Raw genomic sequence first — 17,273 nt, forward strand, 5'->3', positions numbered from 1 at the left:
GCTATTAACCCGGCGTCAGACCAGCACAGGAACGCTCGAACCTGACTAAAAGGTAATCTGCGCTGCATCAGGAGCCCTCCTTTTTAGCCTCCCCCCCTCTTTCAAGCTGAACCCTCTGCAAAAAGAGGACCAGCGTGTTTTTTTTTTTTTAAAACTAGCAGTGGGAGAGGAAAATACATGAGGGTGTAGGAACCCAAGCTCCATTTTCCGCTCTGGGATAAGGAGAGGGACCGTCCACCACCCCTCTTATCACCGCAGCTGAAACATAGGTGTAGAAAAACAGGGGGGTCACACGGACATCTGAGGGCACCTGTACAGCCTATGGTCTAATATACCTTAGGGTGGTCAGGGCCAAGTTCGGCGTGCAATCCCACGTCGTGGGAAAGGATACGTGGAGGATACTCTCGCGTGCTTGCCCGTTGCTGGTTTGGGGAGATCAGACCCCCTCAAAAAGGGTCCATCGCCCTTCTCAATCCATAAGATGTAGAAAAACAAGGGTCCGAAGGATCCGGGACCCAGAGGTGTGCCTCCTTCAGACACTAAGCATGAACTGGATTCTCTGGTAGCCAGTGTTGGGGTGTATACGACAGAGGAGGAGATAAACTTTTTTTTATGTTTACTTAGTGTCAGCCTCCTGGCGGCAGAAGCATACACCCACTGTCCTGTGTCCCCCAATGAGGCGAAGGAGAAAGAGGACAGATCGAGAAGGAGGAGGATGGAGAACTGTCTGTTAGCTTTGGCTGTAAGTCATTAGTAATTTTGGCCAGAGCAGTTTCGGTGGAGTGGTGGGGGCAGAAGCCAGATTGGAGGTTGTCAAGGAGAGAGTTAGATGAGAGGTGGGAGGAAAGTTGACCATGGACATGCTGCTCAAGGAGTTTGGAAGCAAACGGGAGCAGTGATATGGGGCGATAGCTGGGCATAGCAGTTGGGTCAAAGTTAGGTTTTTTTGAGGATGGGTGTGATGGTGGCATGTTTGACGGCAGAGGGGAAAGTACCAGAAGATAGAGATAGGTTGAAGAGATGGGTTCGGGCTGGTATGAGCGTGTTAGTGAGGTTGGGGAGCAAGTGGGAAGGGATGGGGTCAAGTGCACAGGTGGTGAGGTGTGATTTAGAAAGGAGGCGAGTAAGTTCTCCTTCAGTGATGTTGGAGAGGGAAGTTATTGGGGAAGGGCAGAGGTCTGGTATTTGGAGTGGTTGGGGTAGTGGAGAAGTAAAGGTTTGCCTTGTTTGGTCGATCTTGTTTTTGAAGTAGGTGGCAAAGTCCTCAGAAGAGATTTGGTTTTGAGTTGTAGGATAGTGAAGATACAAGGTTAGTGAAATAGGATTGTTTAGCAAAAGTGAGGGCTAGTTTGAAGTGGTGAAGTTGTCTGGCAGGCGTGTTTTTTTCCAACGCCGCTCAGCGACCCTGGATGCTTGTCTGAGTTGTTATGCCAAGGTTGCCTATTGATTTTTCGCACCTTGCCATGCATGAGAGGGGCGACTGAGTCTATGGCTGATGTGAGGGTGGAGTTATAGAAAGCGGTGGCGCTATCTGTGTCGTGGAGTAAAGATATGGAGGACAGGGGTAGCAGAGAGTCTGTGATTGTCTAGGTGTGCAAGGTTTTTGCGAGGATGTACTGGCTGGACATGGGGGCAGGTGAGGAGGACAAGAAAGAGAAGGTGAGTAGATGGTGGTCAGATAAGGGGAAGGGAGAGGTTGTGAGATTAGATAAGGAACAGAGGCGGGTGAAGATGAGGTCTAGCGTATGTCCGTCTGTGTGGGTGGCTGTGGAGGACCACTGAGTAAGTCCAAAGGATGAGGTAAGGGCCAGGAGCTTGAAGGCTGCTGGTTGGCGGGTGTCAGTAGGGATATTAAAGTCACCCATTATGATGGTGGGGATGTCAGCAGAGAGAAAGTGAAGATGCCAGGTGGAAAATTGGTCAATGAAGGCAGTGGCTGAGCCCGGTGGTCGGTATATGACAGCCATTTGGAGATTAGAGGGAGAGTAGATACGGACAGAGTGAACCTCGAAAGAAGGGAGGTTAAGGGAAGGTGGGGGTTGGATAGGGTTGAAGTAGCAGTTTTTAGAAAAAAGGAAACCCACTCCCCCACCATGTCTGTTGCCAGGGCGAGGTGTGTGGGTAAAGTGGAGGCCACCGTAACTCAGTGCAGCAGGGGAGGCAGTGTCAGGGGGCGTCAGCCAGGTCTCAGTGAGGGCCAGGAAGGTAAGGTTGCGGGAAGTAAAGAGATCGTGGATCATGTGGAGCTTGTTGCAGGCAGAGCGGGCATTCCAAAGTGCCCCAGAGAGAGGAAGCAGGGTGGTGGGGGTCAGCGGCACAGGTTTTAAGTGTGAGGGACTGCGATAGTTTCTCACAGTGTGAGAAGGATAGGGGTGAGATTGGTGGAGTGAAAACAGTGAGGGAAAATGTGAGTATGGTTAAATAGCAGGGGAAGAAAGGAGATACAAGTAAAATTAGGATACAGTGATTAGTCTTACTGTCTGGCCGATTCCTGGCATATTTCTGACGATACACTTAAAGATGTCACTTGAAATGATGTCACATCTGACTAAAAATTCTCCTATGAAAGCCTGCCCGTGGCCAACGTTCAAAGGAGATCGTGATTTCTGATGTACATAGCAGGGCGGAAGCACCTATGTGTAGCCCAAGCGATCAGATAATTGCAGCTTCAAGTCTCCTAAGGAGACTATTAAATGCAAAATATATATATATATATATATATATATATATATATATATATATATACACACACACATACATATACACATACATACACACACACACACGGAGAACATTTTTTTGTTTTTTTACAAATTTCTGCATTTTTCACCACTTAAAAAAAGAAAATGAGAACAAGAAAACTATGCATGTGGATTTGGAGAATCATATTGCCAGGTCAGTATTACCCTACAGTGAACATGATAAAAAAAAAAAAATCTCAAAATAATTATGAAATTGCATTTTGTTTGCAATTTCAACACACTTGGAATTTTTTTCCCACTTTCCAGTACGTCACATGATAAAACGAATGGTGTCTTTCAAAGGAACAACTCGTCCCGCTATTGTACTCTTCAGTACAGCCCATACATTTGGCCATAGAGTACATTTACACTTGAGCAAAAAGGTTTGCAGGACCCTCGCCTGTGATCCACGTCTGTACTTCTTGGCAGCTGGACCAGGGTCTTGCAAACTTCTCTGGCAAGTGCTTGAATGCAGACATCTTGAGTTCCTCCGGGGTTTACAAGGCCAGACGTCATGATGGCGCACACGAGAGTCAAGCAAATACCAGAGGCACCCAGAACAACGGCCCTTCAGCTAAAACAACAACAAAAAAAAAAAAAGTTCACTGTGGAGTTCAGACATGGATGCCAGACCAGTGTTTTGTGAATCCCTTTGTTCCTGTGAAATTATAGTTGTGGGGATTCAGTTTCCTCACCACAGAGTCGTGGGTGTCGGAATGATAAGAAATGGAGTATATTAGTAAACTGCAGATAATGCACATTACATTAGCCTGTGAACCTTCCCAAACAAGGTACGGCAGGTTCTCTTGCCAAAGAACACATTACAAGTCATTTAATTGTGATGTAATATTTATTGGTATGGATTTTTTTTTATCATTAGGAGGGAAAGATCAATTACAAAAAGAAAAAAAACAAAAAAAAACAGAATTAGTTTTAGTGCTTCCATTTAGCAGGCATACAGTTGGAGACCTGGAATGCACGCTGGATTCGGCTCATGCTGCGTCTACGTAATGGAGAACTGAATGGCACAAACATGGAAGAAGCCATGCAAATAAAACATTGTAAAAACCTACAAGCTCTAGATCACATCTGACGCCATAAATGCTCTACAGGAAACATTTGTCAGAAGCCCTTATGTTTAGTCAGACGAGGTAAAGAGACCGGATCTCGGACAGAGAAAAGTTGGTTTTGTTGGCCAACTTTTTTGCCAGTCTGAACTGGAAGAAAAGGCTGAGGACTATGGACAAGTTTTCTCAGTTCTGGAGACCATAAATGGTTTACTGGTGAACTGGAGAAAATAAGACCTGTCTGCTGTCACATATAGAGGGAAGAACATGATGTCCTCAGACGGTAGCCACTCCAGTCCTGACACGACCAAGTTCCTGGACTATACTCCATAGCTGGTGCTTTACCCCATCGAAAGATGACCAACTGTATGCAGAAATAGAGGGCACCATATGCAAAAACCATAAAACCTGAAAATGGTATTACTGCATTGCTCTTTGTACAAAAACAATAGTCTTCATAAACATTGTCAAAGACCCAAACTACAAATAGCACCAAGTCTCCTGCAAGCGTCACAGGTGACAAGTCTGCATTCACCCTCACATATAAAGTTTAGGGGGACATCGTCCAACATTTCTTGCAGCCATTATTTTTTTTTTTAAAGTAATAGTACTTTAATGGCTCAACTAATCTGCTTCTAGTGAGACGTGTCAGACCAAGTCTAGGTGTCCATACTTGCATTTTGAGGTTCCCGGTATTTTTTATGCATTTCTATTCTTGTGATCAAACCTACAAAAACCCCTACAGACCCCAATATAATCAGTGCAATGAATCCGGATACTCCCATATCCAGACTGCGAGCGGGAGGTCTTATATGACAGCTAAAGAAAGTTATGAGACAGAGAGCATTTATCTTCACATCTCCTCCGAGTGGGTTCAAGATGAAGGCCATGCGCACACTGCATCTGTGCACTTTGCCTACAGCAAACGATGGGAGCTTTTGCTTTGACGAATACTGTAACTTTCCTATAGACCCTTGCACCAGATGGATGACGAAATGTGAGTTCTGTCAGCCTCCGTCTGACACACAGTCCTCGGCATATGCAAAGAAACGTGCAACAGCCTTCTTTACAATGGGTCCCTATGGGAGGCTGATGATTAGGCATCCATCAGGACTGTGGCCACATAGCTCCTGAGCATATGTGCCCAAGAGTGAGACCAAGTGTGTGCCCAGCCTTAGTCTGATACAAGAGTCAAATGAGAACTCCGTGTTTTTCCAAGATGCGCCATGTTTTAACTATGGCACTTTTTTCAATCCGATTCTATCTACTAATAAATAATAATGGCATTGCAGAAATATGAGTGCATTTTTTTATCTTCTTGTTAAAGGAGCTAATTAACATTTGCTTCATTCCCGTGCTGACAGGTGATGCTTCCCCACTATACTCTTCTCAGTTTCTGCTCCTTTCCTGCTTTGTAGTTCCGCTCTATTCGGGCAGAGCTGTGACCTGGGACTACAGCTTTGCTACAGCTCCTGCAGGGAGTCTGCGGTAGTCTAAGACACGCCTCCTGCCTTGTCATTGGTTCACGCTGTAGCTGCTCCCTCTCCACTGCACATCTGATTGGCTGCATCTACGACAGGCTCGTCCGTAAGTCACTGCATGGAAAGTCTGAAGGGTCAACTTTAATACAACTTTGAAATGTGGTATTTTTAAGAATAAATTTTTCATGGTAAGTCAAAAGAGTGAAAGTGTGGCACCTATGGAACTGGAAATATGTTCTTCTTTGGTGGCACCTACACAAAATTGTTTCCTAAATACACAAACGTTCAGCACAGCAGCTTGTAAAAGTAGCCATGAAACAACCTACACAATTTCAAAATCAATTTACAACCAATAAGTGATGAGCGAATGTGCTGGGATAAGGTGTTCTCAGCATGCTCGGGTGCTAACCAAGTGTCTTCAGCGTGCTCAAATAATACGTTCGAGTCCCCGCGGCGGTTTGACGGCCGCCACACATGCACAGATTGCCTGTTTGTTAGGCGATGCCTGCATGCGTTGCGCCTGTCAAACAACCGCATGGACTTGCGTGCTCGAAAAATATGTTCGAGGCTCTTGCAGCTGTTCGACAGCCGCAAACCACGCAGGCATCACCTAACAAACAGGCAATCCCTGCATGTGAGGCGGCCGTCAAACAGTCATGAGACGTGCAGCCTCGAATGTATTATTCAAGCACGCTGAAAGCACTCGGGTTAGCACCCGAGCATGCTCAGATAACACCTTATCCAAGCACGTTTGGTCATCACTACGAGCCAATTTATTTGTGGTTTAATTTTTTTACCCACTGGGTTCACATGTGTGTGATCGAAACAAAAAACCTGACGCCAAGTGGCGGGTCTCTGCCCTGTACTAACGGCCTCCATATATGCCTGTCAATCTGGCCGTAGACTTGTAGGGGGGCACTGCAGCTCATTTGGCAGTATACATCAAAAACACAATTTCTCATCAGAGGTAGGGATGAAGGTTGGGCATGCAAAGCATTTATTTTTCACAGCTGGCAGCTAAAAAAAAAAAAAAAGAAAAAAAACCAAATAGTTTATTTTCACTCAGTAAAAGGAAAAAAAAAATCAGTCTGGTGTGATCAGTTATGTACAAGAGGAATAGGATATATAACAGATATCAAGAAAAACAAACAGTAAAAAGTACCAAAATATATATATAAAAAAAAAATTAAAATAAAAGAAATTTAAGAAACATTGCTCACACGATAACCACCCATTCCCTGACAAAACAGAAATGAACTTAATTCAGCAGTTTTATTTGCATGGCAAACTGTGTCCTCCTGTTCTCATGCAGCGGTGTCTTAACTTTTCCCTTGATATCGGCAGAGGGAAATCATCCCAGACACCCTCGCCCCACAATACCAAAAACATCTAACAGAAGGGATGAATGACAACACCACAAGCAGAAAAACGAGGGGCCGCCATTCCAATTTTTCGTTTTGGATGCAAAAACTCTTCTGGGAGAAATTACTTGTCTTAAAAGATCAATATTTCGGAGCTGTCACATTTGCTCATCGCTGGAAGTCCGTTTACAGCGTTGGAGGCTTCAGGCCGTATTTCTTGGCGACTTCAGTCTGGGCATAGGCGGCGTCACATAGTGAGTACAGATGGGCCATTTCCATTTCAGATTTCGCCAAGTTGATGGCTTTATTGAACATGTCAATGGCTTTGTCCAGATTTCCCCTGGAACAGAAATATACGGTGTGGTTGTGGTAGAATAGAACAGAAAGTAGCAGCTGTGTAAGAGCGGCAGTGTGGTGGTCCGGATAGCACTGCAGGAATAGAGATTTCAGTATCCGATATAGTAAGGCTATGTGCACACGTTGCGGAATTTTGTGCGGATTTTTCCGCACTGATTCTGGTAAATCTGCAGGTAAACCGCACTGCAGATTTACCGCGGATTCCACTTATGGAGCAGGTGTAAACCGCTGCAGAATCCGCACAAAAAATTGACATGCTGCGGAATATGAACCGCTGCGTTTCCGCTCGTTTTTTTTCCGCAGCATGTGCACTGCGGATTTTGTTTTCCATAGGTTTACGTGGTACTGAAAAACTCATGGAAAACTGCAGCAAAATCCACAGCGTGTGCACATAGCCTAAAAAGTTGCAGCTTTATTTCCAGACATAAAAAAGCAGTGATGCATTTCAGGCCTTGTGGATCTGCTATGACTACGGGCCTGAAACGCGTCAGTGATTTTACGCTTACCATGAATGTACTGAATTCTATTACATATGCGAAAAGAAAGCTCCATGTTTTTTCTATTGGATGCCGGACTTTCTATTTCTACTGCGTATACATAAAAGTTAGAGAAGCCACGGCACTCGCAAGCAGCGGAGCTTACCTCTGAACTTCTATTGTCCCCATGGTCTCGTATGCAAAGTCACATTTGTTATCTATTTCAATGGCTTTGCTGATCAGGTCTAAGCCTTTGTCAAGGTCTTGTTTCCACTGCAGCTGAAGTAAGCTGTGAAAGAAGAGAAAAAAGAAAAAACAAATCATGGAGGAAACTGAAAATTACAAATTATGTAGGAAACCACTGGAGGAGCCCAACATTTACTGAATAAATTCAGGGTCTGCGTTCTCGAGTCCAGCTGGGTTAGGGTAGTTAAGAGTTACTCTAAAGGTGACCATACATATTGGATGAAGTGGACGTCCCTGCATTGGTCAGGTGGATTTCCACTGCCTGATCCTCTTATACTAACTTATTCCCTGTCCTCACTGAGGAAACATTCACTAATAGCTGAGCTTAATAAAGGTCCCAAGACACACAAAAAAAAAAAAAAAAAAAAAAAAAAAAAAGCAATCGGCAATCTAATGTGTATGGGGGCTTCATGAATCTCCCCTGAGATCTATTTATTTTACTCACTTATTCAGCTCCATTAACTGCACAGCACCTTACAGACATCATCTTCGCTGTCCCCACTGGGGCTCACTATCTAGATTCCCTATCATTATGTCGTTGGGAGTTGGAGGAAACCCACGCAAACTCCTTGCAGCTGCAAGGCTGCTGTGCTATTCACTGAGCCACCATGCTGCCCAGTTCATTGGAGGCCAGATAGATGAGGCGTGTGATAGAGATACCAGACTGTAGTAAAGATGTTGCCTGTATTATTATTCTCTTATAGGAAAATAGTGTCAAGAACTATGGTAACACACAGGCTGTGAGGGATCGCAGCTTCAGTGGCGTCACCGCTAGGCACTGAAGCTCCGCTCCCAGCATCTCATTCATTCATTAGCGGTTTACAGCTGAGGTGGTCGCATCTCGGCACCGTCCTGGTTGTAAACTGTATACCCCCCAGATATGGATTATGGCGTGGGACACCGATGGCCAGGTATGGGTATATTGTTGGTTTATTGTTTTATGTTTATTGTAGGAGATCGAGGGCATCGAGGAATTAAGAGTACAATAAAGATGACAAACTGTGTTGTGTTTGATTAAAATACTTTATTCGGGCTGTGTCTTTATTTAACCCCTTAACTATTGGATTTGTAACGGATAGGTGTCTTATTGACACCTCTCCATTTCTAAGCCAGTCCTAAGCACTGAGCCACCGTGCTGCTCTAGAAAAGGCTCTGAACCTGTAGATCCTTATGTTTAGCACAGAGGTAAGTCGCTGTCTCTCAGAGAACAGAGGAGCTCTTGGATGAGCGTTCTTGTGTATGTGGGAGCCGAGAGAGAAAGAGCGATTAGCTGATTCGTCTGACTACTATCTAAAGTGTATGGACAGCTTAAAGGGATTCCCTGGTCTCAGAACAAAAGTTGCAGGCACTCTACGTGACAGACATCATGAGAAAGTGATGAGATTTCCCTGTATTTCCCATGTGGTGGTCACGCTATCATGTGCCGACTAGTCTCTCCCGGCTTATCTCCATAGAAGACAACTGAGAGAAGAGCAAGAGACTAGTCGGCACGTGACCGAAAGCATGCAAATGGCATACATGCAGTTACGTGACCACCCACCTGCACAGGGACTACGGGAGAATAATGACAGTGTGTGAGTTGCATGCTGTCACGATTTACTAGCCAGCAGTCACAGAGTGCCTGACACTTTTCTTTTCTTGTGGGACCAGACAACCTTTTTTAGAATGCGTATTTTGCATGTTGGTAGGAATAGCCATCAGCTATGTAAGGTGTAAGGTCCCCTTCCCACCATCATACACATGCTACTGAAATAATCTGTTCATTTTCACTTATCCTGTAGCCTAATGCACATCACCAAATAGTGGTACTTGTGGTGCCGCACTCAGGGTGAAGCCAAGAATTGATAATAAGGGGGAAATATTCACTACACATTTCGATTCCTCCTTGCACTGACATCTTATGGCAGGGTTTTATTCCTATCATAAATAATTGGGAACCACTTACCCTTTATGTACATATGTGGTGGCATTGTCCGGCTCGAGATCTATGCATTGATCGTACATCTCATCGGCTTTCCCAAACTGTTGCTGATCTGTTAGTGCCTGCACAAACAAGAACACCGGAGGATTTATTCTCCAATATCACAGCCTTCACATCACATCTCATGCATCCATCAATGCCTCCGATGTGACGCTTCATACCAGCTGGATTCTTATTTTATATAAAAAGTTTTTTTTTTCTGCGGTGGTCATTAATACTGGGGATAAAAGGTGCATTTTGACATGTGTTCAAGGACATGATCGCATTTCCCCAATGCATGTACACCACAGTGCGCAAGGATATGAGAAAACAGAAATAAAACTCCCAATTCCAATCATCTAACAAGGATATCTGTATCCAAGGAGACATTCTCCAAATTAGAGAAGTGACATTTTCTAGGCAAAACCTGACACCCTACACCTGGCGCACAGATGGCAGAGTGGGAACAGCAGAACAACAGGACCCAGCGTGACTTCAGTCTGTGGGTGATAATCAGAAAACTGACAGGTTTACAGAAATACACTGCTCAACATTAAGATTACAACACCAAGAAGGAAACGTTGTTTAATTATGGAGATCACAGGATGGATAGATATGTTACTGATCGGCAGACGATGAAAAAAATGGAAACATTTTCAAGACATCTCAATTTATTCAATATCGAGTATGAGCCACTCGCAGAAATCCCCGCACTTATACACCATGGCTGCCATCAGTGAGGAATGTTGTGCCACGCTGAAGGCACTTTAGCAAATCATCAAGATCCTCTGCATGCAGCTACCTTTGCAACTGCCAACCAATGAAGTCCCAGATGTGCTTAATGGGAGACAAGTCCAGAGACACTGCAGGCCATGGTGAAAAGGAGCTGCCAGAAGCGGATCTTGATGATTTGCTCAAGTGCTTATAGTGTGGCAGAACATTCGTCAGACAATCACTAATAACCTCACTGATAGCAGCCAGGGCTGTAATTGCACTTGATGCTTATACTCAGTCATTACGATGTTTTGAACAAATTTGTTTCCAATTTTCCATCATTTGCATATCAATAACATGTCTAGCCATCGTGTGATTTCCAGCATTCTATGACTTTTCCTCGTCGGTGTTGCAATTACAATGTTGAGGGGTGTATTTTTATCCGATCTCTGCACATGCACTCATACAGGTATGAAGGCTATGGACCATCCGTACATACTGTACATGACAATGGCATAATGCAGCTCCAGGCATCTAGCAGGGTATGACAGGAGTGACAGCCTGGACGGTAAGTGCTGAAGTGTCAGGAAACAACCCCTGGCGGTCGGGGTGGACTTCATGGTTGCAGTGGCATCCAGCAATGCCATAGATTAGATGCAGTTTTTCCCATCACGTGCAGTTTTTGGAACACCTGAATTATTATACTACATTACATTTGTGCTTGCTTGGCACTGAATGAGCACCAGTAATAGGCGCAGGTATGTGTGTAGTGACTTTACGTCCATGCACCGTACAGACAGAAGACAACTAAACCGTTAAAGGATTCTCCCACCTGGATAACAACTTTCCATATGTCCTAGTAAGGCACATGGATGCCACGGCAATGCTTTACCTGGGCATAAAGAGCATAGCCTTCCGCACATTTTGGAAACTTCTTAATGACGTCTTCAAACCCTTTCATTGCAGCTTTGATCAGAAGTGGATTGCTACCAGTATAGGCTTTACGGTACTAGAAGAAAGATGGGACATTAATAACTTCCCAATACTTTTATCCGCGTGTCGCTGCCCACATCATGTATCGCCATCTACTCGGCGGCACGGAACGGTAACAACTCATCTGAAAGCCAAGATTTCAGTCCTTGGCTGGAGTTCTCCTTTAGAACAAGACCAAGTGATAAATCTGTGGTTCGAAATACAACCTTATACTTTACTTACACAGAGAGAATTTAAAGAGTAACTAAACTTTTTTTTCCAATTAAAAGTAGAAATGCAACTTGAATACATTTTGTAGAAGGGATAATTTTCCTTTCTTGTCAGTACTCTGTACAGATCTGCTACCATGAGAGCAGGGAAAGCAGAGCCTCCATAGTGGGAGGGAGAAAGCAGAGCCTCCATAGGGCGAGGGGGAAAGCAGAGCCTCCATAGGGGGACAGCAGAGCCTCCATAGGGGGAGGGGGAAAGCAGAGCCTCCATAGGGCGAGGGGGAAAGCAGAGCCTCCATAGGGCGAGGGGGAAAGCAGAGCCTCCATAGGGCGAGGGGGAAAGCAGAGCCTCCATAGGGCGAGGGGGAAAGCAGAGCCTCCATAGGGCGAGGGGGAAAGCAGAGCCTCCATAGGGCGAGTGGGAAAGCAGAGCCTCCATAGGGCGAGTGGGAAAGCAGAGCCTCCATAGGGCGAGGGGGAAAGCAGAGCCTCCATAGGGCGAGGGGGAAAGCAGAGCCTCCATAGGGGGAGGGGGAAAGCAGAGCCTCCATAGGGGGACAGCAGAGCCTCCATAGGGCGAGTGGGAAAGCAGAGCCTCCATAGGGGGAGGGGGAAAGCAGAGCCTCCATAGGGGGAGGGGGAAAGCAGAGCCTCCATAGGGGGAGGGGGAAAGCAGAGCCTCCATAGGGGGAGGGGGAAAGCAGAGCCTCCATAGGGGGAGGGGGAAAGCAGAGCCTCCATAGGGCGAGGGGGAAAGCAGAGCCTCCATAGGGCGAGGGGGAAAGCAGAGCCTCCATAGTGGGAGGGAGAAAGCAGAGCCTCCATAGGGCGAGGGGGAAAGCAGAGCCTCCATAGGGCGAGGGGGACAGCAGAGCCTCCATAGGGGGAGGGGGAAAGCAGAGCCTCCATAGGGCGAGGGGGAAAGCAGAGCCTCCATAGGGCGAGGGGGAAAGCAGAGCCTCCATAGGGCGAGGGGGAAAGCAGAGCCTCCATAGGGCGAGGGGGAAAGCAGAGCCTCCATAGGGCGAGGGGGAAAGCAGAGCCTCCATAGGGCGAGGGGGAAAGCAGAGCCTCCATAGGGCGAGTGGGAAAGCAGAGCCTCCATAGGGCGAGTGGGAAAGCAGAGCCTCCATAGGGCGAGGGGGAAAGCAGAGCCTCCATAGGGCGAGGGGGAAAGCAGAGCCTCCATAGGGCGAGGGGGAAAGCAGAGCCTCCATAGGGCGAGGGGGAAAGCAGAGCCTCCATAGGGGGAGGGGGAAAGCAGAGCCTCCATAGGGGGAGGGGGAAAGCAGAGCCTCCATAGGGGGACAGCAGAGCCTCCATAGGGCGAGTGGGAAAGCAGAGCCTCCATAGGGGGAGGGGGAAAGCAGAGCCTCCATAGGGGGAGGGGGAAAGCAGAGCCTCCATAGGGGGAGGGGGAAAGCAGAGCCTCCATAGGGGGAGGGGGAAAGCAGAGCCTCCATAGGGCGAGGGGGAAAGCAGAGCCTCCATAGGGGGACAGCAGAGCCTCCATAGGGCGAGTGGGAAAGCAGAGCCTCCATAGGGCGAGGGGGAAAGCAGAGCCTCCATAGGGCGAGGGGGAAAGCAGAGCCTCCATAGGGCGAGGGGGAAAGCAGAGCCTCCATAGGGCGAGGGGGAAAGCAGAGCCTCCATAGGGCGAGTGGGAAAGCAGAGCCTCCATAGGGCGAGGGGGAAAGCAGAGCCTCCATAGGGCGAGGGGGAAAGCAGAGCCTCCATAGGGCGAGGGGGAAAGCAGAGCCTCCATAGGGCGAGGGGGAAAGCAGAGCCTCCATAGGGGGAGGGGGAAAGCAGAGCCTCCATAGGGCGAGGGGGAAAGCAGAGCCTCCATAGGGGGAGGGGGAAAGCAGAGCCTCCATAGGGGGACAGCAGAGCCTCCATAGGGCGAGTGGGAAAGCAGAGCCTCCATAGGGGGAGGGGGAAAGCAGAGCCTCCATAGGGGGAGGGGGAAAGCAGAGCCTCCATAGGGGGAGGGGGAAAGCAGAGCCTCCATAGGGGGAGGGGGAAAGCAGAGCCTCCATAGGGGGAGGGGGAAAGCAGAGCCTCCATAGGGGGAGGGGGAAAGCAGAGCCTCCATAGGGCAAGGGGGAAAGCAGAGCCTCCATAGGGCGAGGGGGAAAGCAGAGCCTCCATAGGGCGAGGGGCAAAGCAGAGCCTCCATAGGGGGAGGGGGAAAGCAGAGCCTTCATAGGGCGAGGGGGAAAGCAGAGCCTCCATAGGGGGAGGGGGAAAGCAGAGCCTCCATAGGGGGAGGGGGAAAGCAGAGCCTCCATAGGGGGAGGGGGAAAGCAGAGCCTTCATAGGGGGACAGCAGAGCCTCCATAGGGCGAGTGGGAAAGCAGAGCCTCCATAGGGGGAGGGGGAAAGCAGAGCCTCCATAGGGGGAGGGGGAAAGCAGAGCCTCCATAGGGGGAGGGGGAAAGCAGAGCCTCCATAGGGGGAGGGGGAAAGCAGAGCCTCCATAGGGCGAGGGGGAAAGCAGAGCCTCCATAGGGGGAGGGGGAAAGCAGAGCCTCCATAGGGCGAGGGGGAAAGCAGAGCCTCCATAGGGGGAGGGGGAAAGCAGAGCCTTCATAGGGCAAGGGGGAAAGCAGAGCCTCCATAGGGGGAGGGGGAAAGCAGAGCCTCCATAGGGCGAGGGGGAAAGCGGAGCCTCCATAGGGCGAGGGGGAAAGCAGAGCCTCCATAGGGAGAGGGGGAAAGCAGAGCCTCCATAGGGCGAGGGGGAAAGCAGAGCCTCCATAGGGCGAGGGGGAAAGCAGAGCCTCCATAGGGGGGAGGGGGAAAGCAGAGCCTCCATAGGGGGAGGGGGAAAGCAGAGCCTCCATAGGGGGACAGCAGAGCCTCCATAGGGCGAGTGGGAAAGCAGAGCCTCCATAGTGGGAGGGGGAAAGCAGAGCCTCCATAGTGGGAGGGGGAAAGCAGAGCCTCCATAGGGGGAGGGGGAAAGCAGAGCCTCCATAGGGCAAGGGGGAAAGCAGAGCCTCCATAGGGCGAGGGGGAAAGCAGAGCCTCCATAGGGCGAGGGGGAAAGCAGAGCCTCCATAGGGGGAGGGGGAAAGCAGAGCCTTCATAGGGCAAGGGGGAAAGCAGAGCCTCCATAGGGGGAGGGGGAAAGCAGAGCCTCCATAGGGGGAGGGGGAAAGCAGAGCCTTCATAGGGCAAGGGGGAAAGCAGAGCCTCCATAGGGGGAAAGCAGAGCCTTCATATGGCAAGGGGGAAAGCAGAGCCTCCATAGGGGGAAAGCAGAGCCTTCATATAGGGCAAGGGGGAAAGCAGAGCCTCCATAGGGGGAGGGGGAAAGCAGAGCCTCCATAGGGGGAGGGGGAAAGCAGAGCCTCCATAGGGGGAAAAGCAGAGCCTCCATAGGGGGAGGGGGAAAGCAGAGCCTCCATAGGGGGAAAGCAGAGCCTCCATAGGGGGAAAGCAGAGCCTCCGTAGGGGGAGGGGGAAAGCAGAGCCTCCATAGGGGGAGGGGGAAAGCAGAGCCTCCGTAGGGGGAGGGGGAAAGCAGAGCCTCCGTAGGGGGAGGGGGAAAGCAGAGCCTCCATAGGGGGAGGGGGAAAGCAGAGCCTCCATAGGGGGAGGGGGAAAGCAGAGCCTCCATAGGGGGAGGGGGAAAGCAGAGCCTCCATAGGGGGAGGGGGAAAGCAGAGCCTCCATAGGGGGAGGGGGAAAGCAGAGCCTCCATAGGGGGAGGGGGAAAGCAGAGCCTCCATAGGGGGAGGGGGAAAGCAGAGCCTCCGTAGGGGGAGGGGGAAAGCAGAGCCTCCATAGGGGGAAAGCAGAGCCGCCATAGGGGAGGGGGAAAGCAGAGCCTCCATAGGGGGAGGGGGAAAGCAGAGCCTCCATAGGGCGAGGGGGAAAGCAGAGCCTCCATAGGGCGAGGGGGAAAGTAGACCTCCATAGGGCGAGGGAGGGAAGCAGAGCCTCCATAGGGCGAGGAGGAAAGCAGAGTCTCCATAGGGCGAGGAGGAAAGCAGAGCCTCCATAGGGGGAGGAGGAAAGCAGAGTCTCCATAGTGCGCACACTCTCCTTGTATATGGCAGTCATAGTGAAAGAAGTGCTGGAGCCGGCTCTGCACAGCGATCTAACTGTGTGTTATCCTCTATATAGACTTGTATAGGAAAGAACAGGTTTCACACGTTCCACTTGTCACCAGTGACACAGACTGCCTGCTTTCCACTGGGACCCTCACTCCTGCAAAGTCTGTATCTTGTCAAGGCACTGCGCAGGAGTACCTATGGACACAGCAAAATAGGGTAAATCAACCCCATTCCAAAATGTATTCAAATTACATTTTCTAGTTATCAATATGAGATCAGTGCCAATCAGCTGTTGCCGGACGGATATGATCAGTTGCGGAGCAAAACAGAACAGCTCCATCAACTGTATAGTGGCCGCAGCGGGGAACTGCACATGCACACCTATTTGGATAAATGCGGGCACTCTATAGCTAATGGAGCTGTGCTGTTCCAAAATGGATTACATCCGGCCGGCATCGAGAACAGCTAACTGGCACTGGTGCCCCCCACAGATTGGACGATAAAAGTATTAGACAACCCCTTTAAGTGCATGCTGTGCGACCATGTTGGCATTTTGGATAACATTCTGTGTGAGCCTTGAAACAAAATACATACTCGCTGCATCTTGGCTGTACAATGTTACACTACACTAGTCCAGCTAATGCTCATTATAAAATTATGATTATTCGTCCGTTCTGACATGGATTTTCTATGTAAGTACACCGGTATCATCAAGTCCAAGATCTGTTTAATAATGCATGCAGTTTGTTTTGTTAAATTTGGTGGCAGATCACACAGAATCCAGTACAAAACTACTACCCTCATCCACAAAGCACTCCATGGCTCAGCACCACCCTACACCTCCTCCCTGGTATCAGTCTACCACCCTACCCGTGCCCTCCGCTCCGCTAATGACCTCAGGTTAGCATCCTCAATAATCAGAACCTCCCACTCCCGTCTCCAAGACTTTACACGTGCTGCGCCGATTCTTTGGAATGCACTACCTAGGTTAATACGATTAATCCCCAATCCCCACAGTTTTAAGCGTGCCCTAAAAACTCATTTGTTCAGACTGGCCTACCGCCTCAATGCATTAACCTAACGATCCCTGTGTGGCCTATTTATAATAAAAAAAAAAAAAAAAAAAAAAAAAGGTTCCTCGCATCATGTTCTCATACACTTTTACACTTTATGCAGTATTAGCCCTCTGTGTCTGTACTGCTACATACTTAGGAAGTTAACTGGTTCATGCAGCTTTACATGAACACCCGAGCCTTACACTATGGCCGGTCCGAATAACTAAAGCAATTGTTACCATCCACCTCTCGTGTCTCCCCTTTTCCCCATAGTTTGTAAGCTTGCGAGCAGGGCCCTCACTCCTCCTGGTATCTGTTTTGAACTGTATTTCTGTTATGCTGTAATGTTTATTGTCTGTACAAGTCCCCTCTATAATTTGTAAAGCGCTGCGGAATATGTTGGCGCTATATAAATAAAATTATTATTATTATTATTATAAAGGCAGTTTTATTCTCTTTTTTTATCTAATGGCACAAACATTTCTGCCCTTTTTAAGTCATTTTATTTTCTTGAAGTACCGTATTTTCTGGGGTATAAAAGACGACTGG

The 17,273-nt window shown here is 48.5% G+C and overlaps 1 protein-coding gene across 1 annotated transcript in view; it reads right to left on the bottom strand.

The window, feature by feature from the left end:
• Positions 1–3,572: 3,572 nt before the first annotated feature.
• The window catches only part of TOMM70 (translocase of outer mitochondrial membrane 70), a 58,548-nt gene continuing 44,847 nt past the window's right edge, over positions 3,573–17,273 (bottom strand). The window contains exons 9-12 of the mRNA XM_069761032.1: positions 11,296–11,412; positions 9,675–9,772; positions 7,650–7,772; positions 3,573–6,990 (exon numbers count right to left, since the gene is read on the bottom strand). Of these exons, the coding sequence (XP_069617133.1) occupies positions 6,837–6,990; positions 7,650–7,772; positions 9,675–9,772; positions 11,296–11,412 (492 nt within the window). The 3' untranslated portion in view covers positions 3,573–6,836. The remainder of the gene's footprint in view (positions 6,991–7,649; positions 7,773–9,674; positions 9,773–11,295; positions 11,413–17,273) is intronic.

Source organism: Ranitomeya imitator, chromosome 3 (genome assembly GCF_032444005.1).
Source record: "Ranitomeya imitator isolate aRanImi1 chromosome 3, aRanImi1.pri, whole genome shotgun sequence".
Lineage (NCBI taxonomy): Eukaryota > Metazoa > Chordata > Amphibia > Anura > Dendrobatidae > Ranitomeya > Ranitomeya imitator.